Source organism: Chenopodium album, chromosome 24, assembly GCF_948465745.1.
Source record: "Chenopodium album chromosome 24, dcCheAlbu1.1, whole genome shotgun sequence".
NCBI classification, from domain to species: domain Eukaryota; kingdom Viridiplantae; phylum Streptophyta; class Magnoliopsida; order Caryophyllales; family Amaranthaceae; genus Chenopodium; species Chenopodium album.
The window spans coordinates 10,193,238-10,217,010 of record NC_137857.1 but is presented as its reverse complement, the minus strand read 5'-3'; the positions used below and the strand labels follow the sequence as shown (position 1 = coordinate 10,217,010).

Genomic DNA, 23,773 nt, shown 5'->3' with positions numbered 1-23,773 from the left:
TCATACGAAGTATAATTCAGCCTCAATGAACATTGATTATTATGTTGACCAGATACACTACAAGCATTCCACACCTAATACACCATCAAATTTGCCATTTCCAAACCTTGTACAAATGAGCCACTCTAGAAAACATTTTCAAAATCACTCTAAAAACAAGGAGACAAAGAAAACTCACACACACAACCGTATATATACAGAGTCGTGTATCGCTTGCAACCGAAGCAGTAAACGAATATTGGGAGATTTGATTTGGTAAGCGTCAAAAAATGACAATGTGGAGGTCCTCTTCCACTCTACGTGCTTACGTCACTCGCAAACTTGCATCTCCGGTCATACGCCGGCGCAATTCTCCGGCGCATTTTTCCGGCGTCGGTTTACATTCTTATTCCCCTCTTATGTCGCCGGCTTTCTTCTCTCCAACTGCTGTGATTTCATCGTCTAATAGCATTTTCCGGCCTAACAATGGACTCAATTCTGATAAGGTTAGCTCTTTCTCTTTCATTTGACTTCAATTTGAACTGGGGTTGTTTGAATTTGTTTATATTTTGTTGAATTCTGGTTTTTTGGGTAATGGGTGTTTGTTTGTTTGTTGAATTGATCAAAGTTGTGTTATTCGTGTTTGATGTTGTGATTGGATGTGTTTAATCGAGTTGATGAATTGTGTATGTGATTGTGGTTGTTTTGAAGTTGTTTGAGCTAAATTATAGTGGGTTTGTGGAAAATCCTGGGTTTTGATTGTGGTTGTTTAAAATCAAGCATAATCGGTGCAATTCGAAACGTTGAGTTCATTGGCTTTTATATTGTCTATTGAATGGATTTAATCATGTGATACAGAATCATAATCTGACATCTTTGAATTGTAAGCTTAGAAATGTGGTGTAGTTTGTGGTTTGAGTTGAATGTAGACATGTTGTGTGAGGGTGGTACATACTACATAGCTGCTCTTTGTTTATTTATTTATTTATGGCAAAAATTGAAATGTAGTGGGATTATTTTACCTTTCATTTGTAGTTGGAGGCTTGGAGCAACCCTTTTTGGTTCGATATTAGTTAAGGAAAGGAAAAGATTGAGAAGGAATAGGAAAGATATTTTATTTTCCAATGTTTGGTCTCAGAAAGGAAATGAAGGGAAGACAAAGAAATTAAGAAACTTGTTTTATGTTTCTCTCAAATTTCTCTAATTTGGGAGGAAGGGAAAGTGAAAGAAAATTATGTAAAGAGGCCTTCCTTCCACTTATTTTCCTTTCATACCAATTCCCAAGTTGGGAGTATAGGAAAGTGAAAGAAAATTCCTCCATTAGAGAAAGAGAGAAAACATGTGCAAATAAGGAATTGTTGCAATATTTGCGAAACATTCTAAAATGGTATATGTTGCAATATTTGTGGAATGGAGGAAGTATCATACCAAACATGGGTTAATTATAAGGATCAACCACTTGGGGATGGGTTGGGGGGAGTGCTTGGAATATAGTGGTAATCAGCACATATTCGGGATTAGGGACAAATGATAGTTTTCTGCTGCTGTGATTTGTAACTCTCTGTCTTATTCCTGTATTTATTTCATGTCTGTACTGTGTTCAGTGACATTGCAACTATGACCATTAAGCTATTTTAGGAAAGCAAAACATTAGTTTTATTTTTGATTAGGAATAGTAAATACCCTGTGAATTGGAGGCTAGGGTTGACAATTTGTTATGGTTATGGATACTTATTGTTGTTCCAGTTTTGTATATTGCTTGCTTGTCTTTGATGTTTAAAAAGACACCAAAAGAGGAGTTGTGGTGCATTTCTAATGATTTTATGTATCTTAAGATTCTTAACAGCTTTTTGTAAGGTACTGTATACTATTGGAGACTTCAGTACCCCCCCCCCCCCCCCCACACACACACACACACATACACACACTCTAATAACATCCCCTTTCTCAATGGATGGTTCCACCTCTGTTTTTGAGGCTCTAACTAATGTCAAATCAACGAAGAAAAGAAAATTAGTATATGTCAATGTTGACTGTGTCTCTTTTATTTGTTAGCAGTTTCCAGTTACTAATTCAGAGTTTCTTTGCAGAGGATAAACCTTAAGGGATATGCATTATTGTCAACTTCACCCGGTGATGTAAATGGAGCTAAGCAGGTCATCAAGCAAAATATTAGCCGGGAAGCTAAAGTTGATCAAGTTCCAGATATGAAAATGCTAACCACCTTGGCTAAGTACTTATGGTCAAAGGATAACCTTGAATTTCGTCTCAGGGTCATAGCAGCCTTAGGATTCCTAGTTGGTGCTAAGGTGTGCTTCTACGTACTACTTTCTGTTACAGCACCCAATCTCTTGTTAATTTATATAGAAGTGTGTTTGGCATATGAGCATATCAAGGCTAGAAAATCAGTGGGCATGTTTCTAATGGATGTCATGTGATATTTGAAATCTATAAAATTGAATAGTTGGGTATGTGCCTTTTTTTTTTATTTTTTTTTTTTTTAAGAAAGAAGCATCACCTGATGTTTGTGTCGTCTATAAGGTATTCAGGGGTGCTGTCATCGAACAAAAATTGTGAAAAATAAATTGACATCCATGTTAAGGAAGTGTACAACAACCACAACAACATAACCAAAGCCTTTCTTGTGAAAAATAAATTGACATTCATGCTAACAGAGATTTTGGTTGCTTCTGTTTCTATTTCAGGTTTTGAATGTTCAGGTGCCTTTCTTGTTTAAACTTGCGGTTGATTGGCTTACAACTGCTACTGGAAATGCCAGCACTCTTGCTTCCTTCACAGCTGGCAATTCATATATGCTTGCTTTTTTTGTTAGTCCAGCTGCTGTTTTAATTGGTTATGGAATTGCACGTACTGGTGCTTCGGCTTTTAATGGTACTTATCATGCAATATTTTTGAGGCCTGTCAATTTCATAACATGTATATTGGTCTAATGTTTTTATTATTCAATATAACTTAATCTTGAGGGTATATCTTAATAATTATAACTTGCATATGCAGAACTACGAACTGCTGTTTTTTCCAAGGTAGCTCTGCGGACAATTCGTTCCTTATCACGGAAGGTAACTTCTTCTTTCTTCACTTTAATACTCGGGCATTATTTGTGTCTTCTGTTAAGCTAATTGGAAAAGCCATGTTTGCTAGTATATCAGCATTGGTACATTTCATTTTGGATCTGGCACAGTTCGGATGGGTATGAGTTGTTTGACAATTTACACTTGGACATAGTCACCCATTTTTACAGAAAGCTAAAGAGGGGAGGGGGGGGGGGGGGGGAAGGGGGGCGTGGGGAATGGAGATTAAGATGATTATTTTTCTTTAAGATTTTTGTAAACTGCAAAAATTTGAAGGTTTGTATAAACCTAGTGCCCTAGGGTTTGGTGAGAATTTTTAAAAATTTGTCAGGAAATCCTCCATAAGTAACATGTAGACATTGGTGCTTTTGTCCGATGAGTAGAGGTTAGTGGTGCATCATCTCTTTGGTTGACATATCCCGTTGTGGATTTTGCTTGCCAAGAATTATCCAATATTTATCATTAAAATTATGGTATGATTTTCTAGTCGTTTCATTAGTAGAAATATTGTTGTTTATGGTGTTATATTTAATTAAATATAGTCAGCGAATAGGAGAAAAGAGAAAGAAAAGGTCAAATAACAAAGTTTTTAACGATGCTTATATTTATCAAACTTAAATAGTACTCACTTCATTCTTCAAATATCATCCCATTGCCAATTTTACTTAGCTAAGGCTTGGGGCTTGTAGAAAGAATAATAGGTTATGCTTTTTAGTAAATCCCCACACAGGTCAACAAAAGGTAAGAAAAAGGTGAATAAGCTCTAGAAAAAGGTTAAATAAGCTCTGAAACAACTATTGCTCTTAGATGCAAATTTGTAGGCTCAAAAACAATTGTGATAGATTTAGAATTTTCCTCCCTGAACAACTAGTTTATGCTCTTAGAGCTAGAGTATTTTCTCCAAAGTCCATAATTGTAAAATGTAGATATTTAACTTTTTCGAAAGGATTTGAAAGATATAAGAAACAAAATGCAGTGGAGGGAAATTAAGTTATTTTATTTTTTACCAAAATTCGCAACAATATTAACTAGGTGTACACTGAATTATAACTCCCAAAAATAAAGGTGAAAGAGCTAGCAGTTTCATTCGCTGGAAAGAAACGTGGTAAGGTGGAAGTGTGGAGATAGGGGTTTTTGTTGTTTGAAGTAGGAAAACAAGATAGATTGATGAGGGAGTTGATTGACAGTAAAATAATCTGGAAAAATACTGAGAGAGGGATATGAAAGAAGAGAGAAGGAGATCCGTAAATCAGAGGATGGGGCGGGGTCCAAATCAGAAGGCTATTGACAAGTAAAGGGGCAATATCTTTTTTTATACAAAAAATTTTTGCCAAAGTTATTTTTAAGTAATAGTTATGCAAATGGTAGTTATTTTATGGAAATTTTGACTTTTGGTACCTCGAATGCCCTCTGACTTTTGGTACCCATTAAAATTTTATTTTATTTTAATACCCATTAAAATTTTATTTTATTTTAATACCCATTAAAATTTTATTTTATTTTAATACCCATTAAAATTTTATTTTATTTTACCCATCAAATTCTAAAATTTTAGCTTTTGGTACCACTTAATGGATTCTGTTAGTAGTGGTTAACTAATTATTTTTTTCTCGATTTGCGTGTCGAAAAATGTTCTGTTAAGGTTTTAGGGGTCGGTTTGGTTCATAAGAGTCCAAATTGAGCTCGGAATCGTAAAAAAAACAACGTAAGGGCCTCATTTTGCGTGTCATATAGTATATTGATTTCTGTGTCATTAGTTTTTAGCCGCAACAATTGTCCGGGCAAGGTTTTGGGGACCGGTTTAGTTCTTAAGGGACCGAATTGAGCTCGGAATTTGCAAAAAAAAAACACCAATGTAAGTGCCTCGTTTTGCGTGTCCAATAATATTTATTTTGACATGCAAAACGAGACATTTACGTTATTTTTCTTCAAATTCCGAGCTCAATTCGGATCCTTTAGAACTACATTGACCCCAAAAACCTTACCCAAACAATTTTTGTGGCTAAAAAATTAATGATAAACAAATCGATATATTTTATGACACTCAAAACAAGATAGTTTTTTTTTACGATTCCAAGCTCAATTTGGATACTTAAGGGCCAAACCGACCCCCAAACCTTAACAAAACATTTTTCAGCATACAATCAAGAAAAAAATAATTATTTAAGCACTACTAACGGAATTCCGTTAAGTGGTACCAAACGCTATACTTATAGAATTTTATAGGTACCAAAATAAAATAAAATTTTTAGATGGGTACCAAAAGTCAGCGGATGCCATTTTCGAGATACCAAAAGTCAAATTTTCCTTATTTTATTATGAAAATAAAAATTGCAGTGATTGTTAATTTTTACCTATGTTGGTTTCTGCAGGTTTTCTCACATTTGCACGATCTTGATCTCCGGTATCATCTTAGGTATTGTTTTTTATATTCTGTTTGGCATGGTCAAACTTGTTTTATACTTTATGTAGTAAGTATGCTAATTTCTACTTTGATAATCTATATTCTGAATTTCTGATTACTTGATTTATTTGGGGATGGTGCTTGCAAACACTATATATACTCGGGGTTGACTGGCTTTTATTCTTGACTCAGTTGATAGAGTGTATGTCTGACATTTCTTGTTTGCTGTCAACAGTCGAGAGACTGGTGGTCTGAATCGGATCATTGATCGTGGTAGTCGTGCCATAAACTTCATTCTCTCGTCTATGGTGTTCAATATTGTACCCACTATTCTGGAGGTATGTCTCTAAAGTTTATCCCATTATCCTCTTGAGGCTCATTTTTGTCATCTCTTGAAGAGTCATTGACATATTTAACCTATACTTTTTTAGATATCTATGGTGTCAGGTATTTTGGCTTACAAATTTGGAGCACCTTTTGCATGGATTACTTCCTTGTCAGTTGCTGCATACATTGCTTTCACATTGACCGTGACGCAGGTAGAGTAACTCTGTCTACTATTACCTAAGAGTATTGAAATTGTTGTATGAATAGTATGATAGTGTAAAATCTTTAAATGAGTAACAACCACTGAACAACTCAAATGTGCTGATATATTCTCATGCATACCTCTATTTTTGTTTCACCCAAAGAACCCTGAATCCCTGATGCATGAATATAGATTACAATGGATTTTCTTTAACACCTTTAAAATATATCTCCCACAAGGCAAAGCCAACTTGCAACAAAATTGTTATGGAATGAAGGCTGTCAAGGAATGAAGGCTGGTACCCTTAGGTCTTATACTATTCGCCCCACACAATAAATATTGACTTACACACTTAGGTTTCTCAAGCAACTTTCACAACCTGTTGACTCAAGCGTGAATACTTGTTTTTGGTTGGATATATTATTTAAAAAGTAAAAGTCAACGCTTCAACAAAATGGAGATTGACAGAAATTTTGTTTTATTAATGAAAGACACGGGTAAAACATGTTCTAAGAAAGATTTTGGTTTCAAGAAAGATAAGGGGAGAGAGCTGGCAATCATTGAGGAGATTGTAAATTCTTAATAGCGGTGCTACGGTGGTGGACTGGTGGTTGTGAGTGAGAGTGTGGGAGAGGACAGGCAGAAACATGGGCTCAACTATTTCTAAGAAAAGAATGGCATTCGTAAGCTTGAGCCGGGGTTAATACTGTCTGCTGATAATGTGGCATTAGGTTGACATATAAAATGATATCTTGATAATGCATCTTTTTAATAAATTTTTGTGTCTTTTGCAGTGGAGGACAAAGTTCAGGAAGGCCATGAATAAAGCTGATAATGATGCAAGTACAAGGGCTATCGATTCACTTATCAACTATGAGGTGTGTCCTCATATAGTCCACCTTTACATAATACGGAGTACAACAATTCTGAAACTCTAATTTATTATGCTGTGTATTATTAGACTGTCAAATACTTCAACAACGAAACTTATGAAGCTGACAAATATGACGAGTTTTTGAAGAGTAAGTTTCCTAGTAAATCTGTAGCATGCTTTTACTTTCATACTTGTAATAGATCTTATTGTATGGATGTTAATTTTTGTTGTTTTAGCTCACAAGTTGCCCTCAAGAGGGTGTGTGGGTGGTGGGTGTGATGCAGGATCAAAGATCACTGGTTAGAAATGGCAGAATTGTAGTAAAGAGATAGAGAATGATAGAGAGAAAAGAAGAGATTTTATTGATTTTTTGAATGATTCTTACAAAGTGAGCTTAAAGCTCTTTCCATAGTTGTACAAACATGTAATCATCAAAGCTGTAATAAGAAAGCAACTAATTAACCAACTAACTGAATTCCTAAATTTCAGCTACAATAATAACAGAATTGTAACAAAAGTTATTGTAGTAATTAACTACGGTAGGCTATTATTATCAACTTCCCCTCTTGAGACACAACAAAAGTAGGATATTTCTTTTCAAAATCTTCAGCATTTTCCCAAAAAGCTTCACTATCTGAATTTCCCACCCATCTAACCAATAATTGTGTTACATCATGATTCTGAAGTTAACTACCCTCCTGGGGATGCATGAGCCAAAAGTGGGGTCGGCTACATGAACCAAAAGTAATTATTCCGTATAGTCATACACAAAAAAAACTTCCTCCTCCATCCCTAAAGATCAAATACCTCATTTTCATGCGAATCCATTTGCTACATATTTTTCCTAACTCATAATATAACAACTAAATAAATGAAAGTCACGATGTGCAATATAATATAAGAATAAGGGAAGGCAAAGCCAAATACTTGGTTAAATTTAATTAAAGGTGAAGTCCTGAACAATGCCAAGTAGAAAGTACGAGTACCGCCATAGAGTTTTGCTCCCAAAAAAACCTGCGAGGAAGAATAATGTATGACTTTCAAAGTCCTAAATGTTTCTCAAAACAATAGGGAAATTTTTTCCCCTAAACCATCTAAAAATGATAATAGTTATGGGCTTGTCATATGTTGGCAACGGGCAGGCCAAGGCCACAGGACCACAAGAGGCAAGTTTCGCCATGGTGTCTGCTAATCTATTTGATGTTTATCACTTGTGCACAAACACTGCTTGGGCAAAGCTTGCTGCGCCAAGCCCAGATAAGGCAAAGGCTTGAGTAAAGCTCAGAAAAGCTACCACCAATCTTCTTCTAAAAAAAAAAGAAGCTACCACCAATCTTCAAAGCATATCACACAAGCTTCAATGCCAAATTTCATTGCCATTTTATGTACTTGTATGGAGAAAACACAACAAAACGGGACAAATATAGCCCATTAAACATGTATCATATCGCTCTATTGATTATCACCTATATTACCTTTTATCATAGACTTCTTGCGCACCTTTGTTATTAAAATTATTGTGATATGGTTCTGTTATTTTATTATATCAGGGTATGAAGATGCTGCACTGAAGACTCAACGCAGTCTTGCTTTTCTCAATTTTGGCCAAAATGTGATATTTAGCACAGCTCTGTCAACTGCTATGGTTTTGTGTTCAAACGGTATAATGGCTGGGCAGATGACAGTTGGTGATTTGGTATTACTATCCTCATTCTGCATGCCTGAATATTTTAGTTATCATAGACCAAAATTTTTGTAGTGCTTACTTAAATAATTAAAATGCAGGTTATGGTTAATGGTCTCCTCTTTCAGCTTTCACTTCCGTTGAATTTTCTTGGTAGTGTATATCGGGAGACAATCCAGAGTCTTGTTGACATGAAATCAATGTTTCAGTTGCTAGAGGTATGCTTCAAGACCTATTACTTGGATCTCTGCTAAAGATTATAGTCTAACTATTATTGTGATGATTTGCCATTCTTTTTACATATATGTTAGGTGATTAATAGTACTCTGTGGCTTGGCCTTTTCCTTTACGATATGAAGAAGCCTCTTCAGGAGGCTGATTAATTTCTTTTCAGCTTCTTCTCTGCTATGTAGAAATTTTTGTCCTTGGTGGTTCTGTAAAAGACAAGATAAAATAAATTAAAAAGACAAAAAATTTGACTTGTTTCTATGCAAATTATCCTGCGGTAAGTTTGTATGTGTCAATTTCTCCCAGAAAACCTTTTAACTTCACAATTGCTCATATGTGTGTGTGTGTGTGTTGTTTATAATTTCACTTAATGTTGCATCAGTATATTCTTTTGTGTAGTGTCTAACTGTCTATTTGTGTAGTGACTCTTTTAGGGAGTGTCCTTTCTGCAGGTATGCAAGTTTTATTTGGAGGCTTCGTTATATATACTTCATTGTTAACATTGCAGGAAAAGGCTGATATCAGTGACAAAGAAACTGCAAAACCTTTGGTGTTGAAGGGGGGTAGCATTCAATTTGAGAATGTACATTTCAGGTAGGAAAAGGAATTCCATACAGTCGCAGCTTTAGTGCCTTGACACATAACTCTATCATACGTATATATGTAACACAGCCTTTTCATATGCTTCTCTGTTCTTTGTTTCTGTTTGGAAGGTTGGAAAGTACCCCTTCATGTCAAGTTAATTGGGTCCCTACCTAACTACATGGTAGTGGTCTAGTGAACTCTTTGTTCGCTCTTCTGTCATCTGAATTTGCCTGACGCAAAGGGGATATTTTTATTCCTTGAGCTTAGCATATGCTACTGCCAGTGTCAGAAATTCTTCCATCTTTGAATGTCAAATCAATTTGCCAAAGCAAAATATTGCTTCTAAAAAGATTAACTTGAATAAGGATTGAAGTACCATTGGAAAAAGGGCACCTGTGAGAACGTCTTTAATGAAGAATCATTTCAATGATACAGCTGGTGCTGTGCTTCCTTGTTGAGGCTCCGTGCACTGGCTGTTCAGCAACCTATTACCCTAGTAACTACTCCCATTGGGGGCCATGGGGGTTCCAATGAGAACTTATTATCAGGGAATGACAAATGGGAAATTTACCTTAGCCATGTGCCCTAAGGTTGACCTACTCCCTTTTAGTCTTTTCATCTAAGCAGTCAAAGAGTTCACCTTCAACCCCAGGGAAGCTCTTTCGGAACGAACTTTGAAGCTCAAAAGAGGTGAAAACTGTTCATGCTTTTGTTGAGAATACACTTGAGATAATAATAATTCAGCCCCTTCTGAAAGAAATGTGTTTAACACACGAAGAGATGTGTTCTTTCCTACAAATAACAGCTTAGAGCCTTTTGTTAGTTAAGGACCTTGTGTAGGATGCAGCAGATAGTTTCATAATTCTAGCTATTCATAGATGTTCATTATCGAAGATATATGTTCTTCTGGTGCCTCATATATGTTCATTTTAGGGATTACTGTATGTAATGCAAGTTGTAATCTTGTAGTCTCTCTACTATGCTTGTTGTGCTTATTCTGTCAGCTCTGTGGTAGTCAATAGTTATCTAGTATGTGGACTTCTTCAAAGATTTTGAAGTCTGTCTTGTGCATCTTTTTTGTGTATAAAGATTGTTTTAGTTGATATAGTCTCTTATAAATGGTTATGGACAATGACAGTTACCTGACTGAAAGAAAGATACTTGATGGGATATCATTTGTTGTACCAGCTGGACAAAGTGTGGCAATTGTTGGCACTAGTGGAAGTGGTATGCTAAATATGTATCCTCTATTTGAATTATGTCTCTTTTCTCTTGTGTGTGTTTACTTCTCTTATTCTATTAATGGAGAAAAAAATTGCAGAGAATTGAATAATCATCTTCAATGATATGTGAGCTCACTACTTCACTGTTTGTGTCTTTCTTGTTAGTAATAATTATCTGGGACTAGATATAAAATTTTTCCCAACCCCCCCCCCCCCTCCCCCCGCGGATAAGATCTCTATTTTGTTATTACATGTTAATTTTGCATGTCATGCTAACTCAATTTTTCCTTGAAACATGTGCATCTTTGGAAAATATTAACATCGGCAAAACTGAATTTTGGATGGCAGTATTTTTTTCATCTGTTAAATTTTAAAGTATGCTTAGCCTTTTTATTAACTACCCTAAGATTTCTTTGTCTATTCATTAGATATTATTTTAATCTCTAGAGATGGCTAAATGAAGATGAGTCATAGTTAATGTTCTCTCTTTTCTTGACACTGTTAATTTGAAAACTTTGTGATTAAAATATAATCTTTTATTAATTACTTAATTTGTTTATTTATGTATGTTTCTGACTTGTATTGTAACATTGTAGGCAAGTCAACCATTCTCAGATTGCTCTTCAGATTCTTTGATCCTCACACTGGACATGTAAGGAATTATGCTTATCAGTTTGTCTTCTCTGTGATCACCTCCCAATGATGTTTTGTTCTTCTGTCAATGGACTTATATTCTCTTTTGCATTAGGCAGCTATTACTCTGACTCGACCAAGGTTATCATCCCCTTAATATTCACAATTTATTATCAAATCACTATGGGTAGTAAACTATTTAAGTTGTCCTTGCCACTCTGAATCTGTGCCTTTTGGGTTTGTGTTGAGTAGATCAAAGCAATTATGGGGACATAAAGAATGTCTGATCACAAAGAGCTGAAACCATTTAATTGGTTGATCGAAATATGCAGCTGACAAGGAAACACTGAATATGCCAAGTTTATTAACCTTGTGGACCAAAGTTTATAGCATAATTGAGAAGCATGCTTCAAGGATTGGGCCCAAAAGGAGAGGACGAGGGGTAGAGATTAGACTATATTAGGAGACATGGATGCACCTTCTACTTAATGTACCCATAAGACCGTAACTACGGCATATTTGTCAAATAATACTTGGAGGACACACAATACTTGGAAAACTTATGTGACACATTCAACACCAAAATATTTGATCACTAGCTAACATCAAGGTTGTATACTTGTATGTTGCCTAAAATTATTGATACATGTATAGTGAACTTTTATACTCCCTATGTTTTTTTTTTTAATCGCAACACTTTCCTTTTTCATCCATTTCTGATTAATTGCAACATTTATTTATTTGGTAAGGGACCATAGTTATTTTTCTCTCCCACTAAACCCACTTTCACTGCTAATATATTATTTTTCTCTCACTAACAGTTAATTCTACCCACTAACTATACTTCACATAATATAATCCTCACTTTGGTCCCCTTCGTATATTTTTTCTTAAACTATGGACCAAAACTAGTATTGCAATTAATCCGGAACAGAGGGAGTAGTCTATATGGATTTATTTTTATTTTTTTATGTGGCTTAAATAAGTCACTTAAACATTAAATACTCTGGTATTTAATAATTGCCACAGTTGGGTTTTTTTATCTGATTCACACATTATCCTGTGACAATCTATTGTGAATTTTATGCAAGGAAAAATATAGTCTTGATATCTACTTTCATAGTATCAACTTTTTATAGTTTGAATTTGTAGATAATTGAAGAGTAAAGGTAAAAGTGGTGTGTCGGGATGCGTGAAAGTCCAACCTAGTTGAGAATGGAGGAACTATAAATTAAAATTATCAGAAATACAACCCTTTAATACTTGCAAATAACATAATGTGTTTTCCTGTACCAGCGTACTTGGAGTTTCCTGTACCAGTGTCTGTATTGTTCTTGTTTACATAAGAACTAATTAGTGCCAAGTAAACCTTTATTGGCAATATGAAGCATATTATATAGTTAAGTTATGAAAAGCATGTGAAGGATGCAGTGTGCTAATTACAGAAGGGGGTGGGGGAGTAAATTTATCTATAGAGAAGAGTAGAGAGAATGAAAATATGAATAATGTTACTGATTATTTATTACCTCTTGAAAACATAGAATTATGATGAAGTTGCTGATATGTCCTGATTATTGATGTAAAATGCTTTTTCCCATAAACCCAGTTCTGCACATGCTACAGGCCTACAGCTGTTTTTTTATTTTCCTGTCACAGCTTCCCTTCTTTAAGATAATGCAGTTATCATGTTCTTATAGCTGTGGACTGTAGTGTCATGACTTCATATGCTCACATTAGAAAAGATGTCATGTTAGAAAAATAATGAAGCATTGTTTTTGTACCATGGTGATTAAATTTGTTATATTTATCATTGCTGTTGTGTGCCTTATTGTTGCCTTGTTGGAACCCTGCAATGAACCCATTCCCACCTCCCGTGACACGCACTTACCATAGGCGCAGCAGACCAAATCAGCAAGGACAACACAACAACAACAACAACAACAACAAGCAGTGGCCATTGAGGGGAGAAACAGAGGACCGTTGAGCAGGGGAGACAAGGCACTTTAGCTATTTGGTATTACTATGCAAAAAGAGAAAGAAGACAAGAACCGTACTCTCATTAATTAAGGCTATGTTTTGCCATTTCTTACAATGTAGTAGTAGTATAAATTGTAATAGCTAATGAGAACAAAAGGATCCGGAAATTTGTATTGAGTAACTTGGAGAGTAATGGCCTAAAGCCATTGGCGATTATCTTCTCTGAGCTTTTGTCTATCTATGAAATGACAACCTTTTGCCTAGATTATATACTTTGACCACCACGTCGTTGCAATTGGTATCAGAGCAGCATGCCTCCGACGGCCTTGACGGTGACGCCGGAGCGGGTAGCCGCTCTTGAAGAGAGAGTGGAAGAGATCTGTGAGAAGCTGGGAGACGGAGAAGGTTCGCTTCAGCAGGCGTTGCTGCAAAACAGAGCGTCGACATTGACAACGTGAGACAAGTCATTGAAGGGAGAATCGACCGATTTCGCGACGAGCAAAACCAGCAGAACGCCCTTATGACGAGCAAACAAGAGCGGTTTATGGGGGAAATCAGAGACGCCATCAAGGCGCAAAACAGAGGAATGGACGAGGAAGTGGAGCAACCGCATCCGTACGGGTACCGAGGCTCACCGCCAGGGGGCGGAGGTTTCCAGGAACCACCAGGAGGCGCGGGTGGATTCAGCGGCCTTCGTTTTGGCAACTGGGACACCGGCTTGGGAAACGGACTCCGCCACCAACAGAACCACAACGACCCCCAGAGTAGATGGAGGCTCCGCAAGCTCGACATGCCTACCTTCGATGGGTCTGACCCCGATGGGTGGATCTTGAGAAGCGAGCAATTCTTTCAATTTTATCAGCTCTCCGAGCCGGAGAAAATTCAAGCGGCGGTGGTTGCGTTAGACGGGGATGCGCTGAGGTGGTACCAATGGGAGCAAGCCGGAGACCGGTTTTGTTGTGGGAGGATTTTAAGCTTCGGATTTTGAACCAATTCCGGCCGGTGAACGCCGGATCTTTACACGAACAATGGCTCGCCGTGCATCAAGTAACACCCGTGGTGGAGTATCGGAGGATGTTTATAGAGAAGGCCGCGCCTCTCCCTGACATACCGGAGAATATATTGAAGGCTCAGTTTATAAATGGGTTGAAGGAGGTAGTTAAGGCAGAGATAAGGATGTTAAATCCTTTGACGTTGGATGAGGCGATGGATTTGGCGGTGCGGGTCGAAGAGCGTAATCGGGTCACCGGGTCCAAAAATACGGGTGGGGCTGTCACCAAACCCGGACCGTATTCTTATTTCAACAAGAGCCCAGCATCAACTCTCCTAGGAACTGGGCCGGCCCAATCTCACCCTTACAATTCCCAACCAACCCAAACTTTCCCTTACCAGAAACCCAATTCAACTTACACTCCACAACCCAACCTTAGCTCACAAGGATCCCAAGCTTCAACCAACTACCCCAACCCCAACCGATCCAACACGACTCAAACACCCACCGGAAACTACCCCAACTCTTCTCAATTTAGTGGCAACGTGAGGCGTTTGACGGAGAGGGAAATGCAGGAGAAAAGGGCTAAAGGGCTATGCTTCAAGTGTGATGGTAGGTGGACCGGACCTACACACATATGCACGGCTAAGGGACTTAGCGTGCTTTTGGTGGAAGAAGAAGAGGAGGGGGAGGAAGGAGAATTGGCTGCCTTGGAGGCACCATTGGAAGGGGAACAAGACACCTCGGCGTCGGTGACCATGTGCTCAATTGTGGGATTGTCTAACCCGAAGACCATGAGGCTTAAGGGATCCATCAAAGGGCAACCCGTGGTAGTGATGATCGACCCCGGAGCCACACATAACTTCATCTCTTTGCAAACCATTGAGACCCTCGGATTAAGCATTACCGGTGACATGAGTTTTGGTGTGTCGTTAGGGAATGGAGAAAACATCAAAGGGAAGGGGCAATGTAAGGGAGTAAGGTTGGAGCTAGGAGAAGGAGTGGAGATAGAAGAGGAATTTTTGCCCTTTAAGTTGGGTAATTCGGATGTGATTTTGGGAGTTCAATGGCTAGAGAAGCTAGGGACCGTGATCACTAATTGGAAGCTACAAGAAATGAGCTTCAACTTGAATGGAAAAACCGCCGTGATTCGAGGGGATCCTAGCTTGACAAAATCGGGTATCACACTTAAAGCCATGCTCAAAACATTGAAGAAATGTGACAGTGGGTTGTTAGTGGAGATGAATTTGGTGGAAGCTGAGGAGTGTAGCCCAAGTAGAATTGGGCCCAATGGAGATGGGCCTCCTGAATTTTTACAAGGAGTGTTGAAGGAGTTTGTTGAGGTGTTTGATGGACCCAAAGGCTTGCCACCACTTAGAGGGCATGAACACTCCATAATTCTTAAAGAGGGGAGCAACCCGGTTAGTGTTAGGCCATACCGCTACCCCCAATTCCAAAAAGATGAGATTGAAAAGCTCATTGGTGAGATGCTTCAAGCGGGTATCATACGGCCTTCGACTAGCCCATTTTCGAGCCCGGTGTTGTTGGGGAAGAAAAAGGACGGGTCTTGGAGATTTTGTGTAGATTATCGGGCATTGAACAAGGAGACGGTCCCCGATAAATACCCAATTCCGGTGATCGACGAACTACTTGACGAGTTACATGGTGCTCAAGTATTCTCCAAACTTGACCTTAAGGCCGGCTACCATCAAATCCTTGTCAAGTCGGAAGATACTCACAAGACGGCTTTTCGAACTCATGAGGGGCACTACGAGTTCTTAGTCATGCCTTTCGGACTCACAAATGCTCCGGCTACTTTCCAATCCTTGATGAATGAGGTATTCCGTCCTTTCCTCCGAAAATTTGTGCTTGTATTTTTTGATGACATTCTTATTTATAGTGCTAGCCGGGAGGAACATGTTGATCACTTGAGAATTGTATTGTTAACATTAAAAAATCACTCATTGTATGCTAACCAAAAGAAATGTGAGTTTGGCAAGGAGGAGGTGGCATACTTGGGCCACATGATCTCAAGAGAAGGGGTGTCGGTGGATTTGAGTAAAGTAAAATCCATGATGGATTGGCCCACCCCAAGGTCCATCAAAGAGTTAAGGGGCTTCCTTGGACTTACTGGATATTATCGAAAATTTGTGAGGCAATATGCTCACATTGCTCATCCTCTTACTGACCAATTAAAAAAAGACAATTTTGGTTGGAGTGAAGCAGCAGAAGTGGCGTTCCAAAGTTTGAAGGTGGCTATGAGTTCGGCACCAGTTTTGGCCATGCCGGATTTTACCAAGACCTTTGTGGTGGAATCCGATGCTTTCGGTTTTGGCCTCGGAGCGGTGCTCATGCAGGAGGGGCGACCGATAGCTTATTTCAGCAAGGTTCTAGGGCCAATCGGAAGGAGTAAATCGATTTATGAGAAGGAGCTAATGGCCGTGTGTTTGTCGGTCCAAAAGTGGAAGCACTATCTCTTGGGTCGACGATTTGTGATAAGAAGCGACCAACAAAGCCTCAAATATGTCACCGAGCAAAGGGAGATCGGCATGGGTTTCAAAAGTGGGTAAGGAAATTAATTGGGTTCGATTTCGAATTACAATATAAACCCGGAGTGGCGAACAAGGTGGCTGACGCCTTGTCGCGGCGCGGTGGGGCGGAAAACTCGGTGTTGCTGCAGCCCTTAGTGGCGACGCATCAGGTGGATTGGGATTGTTTGAAGCGTGAAATTTCAGAGGATGGGGAGATTGAGAAAATACGAGAACAAGTCGGGAAGGGGGAGACGATTCCGGGCTACTCGGTGGAAAATCAACAATTGTTTTATAAAGGAAGACTCGTGATACCTCGCAATTCAAGATGGAAGACGATTTTGCTGCAAGCCTATCACGATTCCCCGGAAGGAGGACATACAGGGGATATTAAAACTTACTTGCGAATGGGGGCTGAGTTGTTTTGGCCGGGAATGAGGAAAGAGGTGGCGGAATACGTGAGGAATTGCGGGGTGTGCCAGAGGAACAAGCACTCTCAACAGTCGCCGGCGGGTTTACTCCAACCACTGCCGATTCCGGTGAGAATTTGGGAGGATATTAGTATGGACTTTATCGAGGGGTTGCCTCGTTCAAAGGGAGTGGACACGATCTTGGTAGTGGTGGATCGACTATCGAAATATGCGCACTTCATTGGTATCAAACACCCCTTCACGGCTTACTCGGTGGCTGAAACATTCGTTAAGGAAATTGTGAGGTTGCACGGGATCCCAAGTAGTATAGTCTCTGATCGGGACAGAGTTTTTGTGAGCGTGTTTTGGAAGGAACTCTTCCGAATGCAGGGCACGGACTTGAAAAAGAGCACATCTTATCACCCCCAAACCGACGGTCAAACCGAGGTGGTGAATAAGAGGCTTGAAACTTATTTGCGGTGTTTTGCGGGGGAGCAGCCCAAGGCATGGGCAAGGTGGCTGCCTTGGGCGGAGTACTCATACAATACGGCCTCGCATTCCTCCACCCTTATGTCTCCGTTCACAGTGGTGTATGGGAGGGATCCCCCTAAATTACTTCGGGTAGGAGCAGGAAACACAACAGTGGGCTCGGTTGAGGAGGTTTTGCGAGAGCGAGACTTGATTTTGGATGAGCTGAAATCGAATTTGATGAGAGCACAGCAAGTGATGAGACGATCATAGGATGCGAGAAGAAGAGAGGTCGAGTACGAAGTGGGGGAATATGTGTTTTTGAGACTACAACCTTACCGTCAAAAGTCCCTGGCTAAGAGACCCTTCGAGAAATTGGCAGCTCGATTTTATGGGCCTTTTGAAATAGTGCAGCGCGTGGGGAAGGTTGCTTACAAATTGGCATTACCCAATGATTGTCGTATACACCCCGTGTTTCATGTGTCTCAGCTGAAAAAGGCTCTTGGTGACATCCCAAGCTCACCCACAATTCCTGCCCAGCTTACATCGGAGTTAGAGTTACTAGTGGAGCCGGAGGACGTGCTTGATATGAGGTTCAAGGCGGGGCGTGGCACGGGTAAAGAAGTCCTGATTAAGTGGCAAGGGATGCCCACGTTTGAGTCGACTTGGGAGGATGTGGACAGCATCAAAGAGCAGTTTCCTTCTTTCCACCTTGAGGACAAGGTGGCTCTCTTGGGGGGGAGTGTTGCAATGAACCCATTCCCACCTCCCGTGACACGCACTTACCATAGGCGCAGCAGACCAAATCAGCAAGGACAACACAACAACAACAACAACAACAACAAGCAGTGGCCATTGAGGGGAGAAACAGAGGACCGTTGAGCAGGGGAGACAAGGCACTTTAGCTATTTGGTATTACTATGCAAAAAGAGAAAGAAGACAAGAACCGTACTCTCATTAATTAAGGCTATGTTTTGCCATTTCTTACAATGTAGTAGTAGTATAAATTGTAATAGCTAATGAGAACAAAAGGATCCGGAAATTTGTATTGAGTAACTTGGAGAGTAATGGCCTAAAGCCATTGGCGATTATCTTCTCTGAGCTTTTGTCTATCTATGAAATGACAACCTTTTGCCTAGATTATATACTTTGACCACCACGTCGTTGCAAACCCATGTTATCTTTGTTTTCTATTCTCTTTGATCGAGGATTTTCTGCTCTATTAATTTTCTCTATTGTTTGTGACTCACAATTTTGTTATAACATCTTTTCTGACATTGCAGATAAGAATTGATGGCCAAGATATAAGTGATGTTACCCTTGAAAGTCTTCGGAAAACTATAGGTGTTGTGCCACAGGATACGGTAAAGTTAGGATATCACTTTAAGATCTTTTTAGTTTCTGACAGAGGCATGTTCACTGAGATATATTTGGTTGGTCTCAGGTACTCTTTAATGACACTATATTTCACAACATTCATTATGGATGTCTGACAGCAACAGCAGAGGAGGTCTGTAATGTCACCTCTTTCTCAGCTAATTTTACATGTGTAAACTTGCTCTCTGATTTTACATTTGTATCAGGTGTATGAGGCTGCACGACGAGCAGCAATTCATGATACTATTATGAATTTCCCTGAGAAGTATTCAACTGTTGTAGGGGAAAGAGGCCTAAAGGTCAGATTTCATTTTATTCCATTCAATTTTTGGTTTTTTGGTGACCAATACGCTACTGCGGACTAGTTGAGACAATATCTGATTCAAAATGAGAATCTAAGCTCCCTTCTGATGTTTTCCCAAGTCGTAGTATGCTAATATGTTCATTATGGATTTCCACACAATGTAGAGTTATAAGCTTACAACAACCTACATCCAAGAGACCTGTTTTGATGCATTTTTTGAGAAGCAAAGAATGAAGGGGAATGTAAAACAAGACAAAATTAAAAACTTAAGCAGCAATAATTGTAGAAGGGAGGCCTTATGGTATTATAGTTGGAGGGAAATTTTCGCAATTGGTGCTGCACTTGCCTTTGATTTTGTGGATTAACTGATACTACGTACTTGATAGTCTAAGGATATGGGTGAAATCATGAAACCCTTAAGTATTAATATGTCTAAAATGTGTTAATATTATTAGTGGTTCAGTTGGATGTTTACCAAATTACAGCCAAACCTAACATTTACATTGCTTAGAAATGTCAAATTTCTCTGGCAAGCTGTTTCTAAATTGCCTCGAAAAAGAGAAATGGGAAATGTGTATCAAAATCCAGTTTCCAATTTTGTGAAACGTTTTGTCTGTGAGATAACTCCGAAAACATAGGGGAAACCAATTTCGTTAGCATCTCACGTTTCCCACCTGCAATTGCAGCTTTGTCCCAAACTAAAATTAAGATGATAAACGAACAGAGGGATGAGAAATTATAGCCATAGAAGTATAGAACAAGTGAGAGTAGGAGATGAGGACAACAATGTGCACAAAAAAAATGGAGCAGCAGGCAAAGAGAACAAGAGAACAATAGAAAGAAGTGAGGTTGAGAGAATAAAGAAAGGATTGAAAGTGGCGTTGATAATTTTTACTGTATTTTTTAAAAAAAATCTTTTTTATATTTTATTTTTATCTAAAATAAATGTACTGAATAATCTAATATGGATTGTGTTGAGCAATTTTTATTTTGATTATTATGCTTTTACTCCCTCCGTCCCTTAATGATAGTCTCTTATGGGCAATTTTCACGGGAATTAATAAACATAAATAATAAGTAGTAAAAGTACATTGGAAAGGTAAATTTACATTGGGTATGCAAAAAAGTAGAGAGAGAAAGTAATACGGAGTAAAAGTACATGGAAAAGCAAAATTTACATGGGTTAGCTAAATTTGCACAAATATTGTTGTAAATTGGAGGGAATTTTGGTAAAAATATTAATATTAATGGTACTTGAAAAAAGCAAACGGGATTATCATTTTGGGACTTAAAATTGGTCATAAGGGAATATCAATAAGGGACGGAGGGAGTATGTTTTTATATTCCGTTTCCCTGTTTCCTACCATCTGAAATTTATTTGGTTTCCCATTATTCATATTTTCTCGTTTCCATTTCCATGCAACTTAGCTTATCATTACCCCTTTATCTTCTGACATGGTTAATTTTTACAATTAAGTCTTAGCTGGCCACTAGAAAATCAAGCTATATACAATATTCCTGATGCTTTCTTGAAGTTTCCTTTGTTAACTCCGTTCTTGACAACTTTTCCGGTTATTCCTCTCAAACTTCTCCTGCAACTTTTCAGCCCAGAATTCTCTGACCTTGTTCGCTACACTTTTACAACCTCGCTTTGTCCACCATCAATGGTGGCCAAATCATCATGGCCTGCACAAAATTCAAACATTCAACTTCTGTGTGCTTTCTGTTTAGCTTTTCACAATGTTTTAGATGTTACCGGTAGTAGAAAGGAGGATGGTACGGCAATAACATCTTCAGCACCATGAGAGACAAGTTTGATGTCAAGCCAAGATAATGAGTGAATTGATTTAGGGTTTGGCTTTGTCAAATAAAGATACATTTATATATACAAGCAGATACACTCGGTGGTAGTCAGGCAGATTTGAAGGGGTTAGAGGATATCTGGTGCAGGATTTCTATAAGAATGTGGTTAATTAGGTGATTTTGTAGTTGAAGAGTGAGTGGATGGTAGAAGGGGTAGCCAAGTGCCAACCCTGTCCTTCGATTTTTGTCTATCGTATATTGATGCGTCATTATATAAGTATTAATTAGAACAAAGGAATTTTATATAGTGTCTAGGTCTTTGTTCAAGAACAATGCTGGAAAATTCAGGTTGGTCCACGAAAGGTCAAAGTTGCCTTCCCACATTGTTGTAGCATATTGTGATATCATTGCTGATTTTAACCCCCAAAAAAAAAGATGTCATTGATGATATGCAATTCCTTTTTGTGACTTATTTCATCATCCCATATGTTCATGTTTTACTTTCTTTGTTCATAATTGCAGCTGAGTGGTGGTGAAAAGCAGCGTGTTGCATTAGCTCGTGCATTTCTCAAATCTCCTCCCATTCTGTAAGTTCTCTGTCTTTACTTTGCACATATTATACAAGATAAAATGTGCAATGTTTAGGGATTAATTTCACACTTAGCCGGTACCTACTTGCAAACTTCTAACAACTGTTACAGTTCTGGGTTCTTAAAAATTTGAAAAATTGTTTATGTACATTTTAATTGAATTGCTTGTAATCCGCAGTTAACCAGTTATGTATTTTCTCACCTCCCCTTTAATTAACTGTATAAAGGCTATTAGTGTTTGAGTCTTTGATCTGTATAAATTGCCAGATTCATGTATGAAGGTTCACTGTATTAAAGTTTAAGTGAATAGCTTTAGACTACGTCGACTATTAATTGATTTATTTATATAGGCTATGTGATGAGGCTACAAGTGCACTAGACAGCACCACAGAGGCAGAAATTCTAAGTGCTTTGAGGTCACTTGCAACTAATCGCACCTCCATTTTCATTGCTCACCGGCTTACAACTGCTATGCAATGTGACGAGGTAAGTTTTGTAGCTAGTCAATAAATCTTGATCTCTTATTAGTGTCATTATGGAAAAGTACCTCTTGCCTCTGGGAGCAAAAAGCATGGTTCTCCTACTTTGATGTTCATCAATGAACATTCCAAATAATGTTCCAACTATAGCGGATTACCAGATGAACTTCAATTTGAATTCTATTGATAAGTGATGTGTTTACAACCTTGTATGCAGCATATAAATGAGCCTTTACTTGAATAATAACGATTTTATTCATTCTATTATTGTCTGTGAAATCTGTTGATAAATCATTACTGTAGAGTTACTAATGAACCTTCTATTTAAATTCAAGTGTCATTGAACTTTTGGAATGCATATCCATAAGCTATTATCCAAAGAAATTTGAAATGAATGTCAGTTACAACTTCTAAAATGAAATCTCAGCCTCTGGAATTGTTGTTCCAATTTTTAGTTTTTGTTGCTAATATGATAATATCTCTGCATGTTTCTTTTCCTATGTGAAAAGTACGAGTAGTGTAGCTGCCACAAGCTTACCAAGAATTCTACATTTGAGGACGGAAACCTTGACCCCATATAACAAAGTCATAGATTAACTCTAGTAGGAAACTCACAATTTTACTAGTGTCTTGAAAGTAGTGCACTGCATGTCTTCTTGAAATATGCAATAATGCTTGAAATGGACAATGAATAACTCTGGCTTTACTGAAACACTGACTGAAAGGAGCATACACCTTTTCTTCCTGTTAGTGTTATTATGTGATATTACGATACTTTCTTTGAGTTATGATTAAGTTGCTTCTAACTTGACTACTGGTTGGTGTAAAGACTAGAATTTAGTTAGCATGTTATGATTAAGTTGCTTCTAACTTGGCTACTTGTTGAAATTTCTGCCTTTAGATTGTGGTTCTGGAAAATGGAGCGGTTGTTGAGCAGGGATCTCATGAGGTTCTTCTGTCAAAGGCTGGTAGATACTCTCAGCTCTGGGCTCAGCAGAACAGCACGGTTGATTTTGTTGATTCAGCTGTCAAGTTACAAACCTAGTCACAAATGAGGAAGCTTTCAGGCAACAGACAAATACATCGATTTTTTTGTTAGTTGGGGCTCAGTTTAGAACAGTCGGGATTCAGGGCTATCATCTAAACGCAAAAGGAAGTGTGTACCTAATCTGCAAGCCACTCCCTTCTCTACTGCCAAACCATGAAGGAGGGGCAAGATCATAATTGTGTGACTAACATATACTTGAAAGGGGGTATAAATCACTTTTGGGGCTTTTGTAACCATCCCCGTCATCTTTTTTTTTTTTTTTATTATTTTTATTTTTTTACAAAAATGTGTATAAGAGCTCTTTTATAGTGTTCTTCAATGTCTAGTTTATTTGATTAATTAGATCTCTAGTTTTGCATCAACCTTCCAACTCTTACAATGGATAGAAATGACAGGGAATTCATCAATGTGAAATGAATCCATTAATTGAATTTAAATGAATGCTAACTCTCAAGCAATTCATTTAATCAATCAGAGTAATTTTTGTTGATACACATACAATTGTTGTATGTGGACCAAACATACAACACCATTTAAAAATTGACAACTCATCATTAGCTTAAAAAA

General features: G+C 38.2%; 1 protein-coding gene across 1 annotated transcript; it reads left to right on the top strand.

Moving 5' to 3' along the window:
* The first annotated feature begins 148 nt into the window (after nucleotides 1–148).
* Nucleotides 149–23,603, top strand: LOC145610225 (ABC transporter B family member 25, mitochondrial-like). The gene is made up of 20 exons (XM_081665518.1): nucleotides 149–485; nucleotides 2,070–2,288; nucleotides 2,685–2,871; nucleotides 2,998–3,059; nucleotides 5,444–5,487; nucleotides 5,711–5,813; nucleotides 5,907–6,014; nucleotides 6,799–6,882; nucleotides 6,966–7,026; nucleotides 8,429–8,574; nucleotides 8,664–8,780; nucleotides 9,299–9,384; nucleotides 10,514–10,602; nucleotides 11,195–11,250; nucleotides 18,889–18,969; nucleotides 19,050–19,115; nucleotides 19,189–19,281; nucleotides 21,612–21,676; nucleotides 22,030–22,165; nucleotides 23,060–23,603. Exons 1-20 carry the CDS (start codon nucleotides 270–272, stop codon nucleotides 23,201–23,203), a joined length of 2,163 nt encoding a protein of 720 aa, XP_081521644.1. The 5' UTR covers nucleotides 149–269; the 3' UTR covers nucleotides 23,204–23,603.
* The last annotated feature ends 170 nt before the right edge of the window (nucleotides 23,604–23,773 follow it).

Bases quoted from the DNA above. Each gene is read 5' to 3' on its own strand.
- LOC145610225 (XM_081665518.1), top strand. From the start codon at position 270: ATGACAATGTGGAGGTCCTCTTCCACTCTACGTGCTTACGTCACTCGC. The intron at 5,814-5,906 runs GTATGTCTCTAA...ATACTTTTTTAG, and splicing joins TTGTACCCACTATTCTGGAG to ATATCTATGGTGTCAGGTAT. The intron at 6,015-6,798 runs GTAGAGTAACTC...TGTCTTTTGCAG, and splicing joins TCACATTGACCGTGACGCAG to TGGAGGACAAAGTTCAGGAA.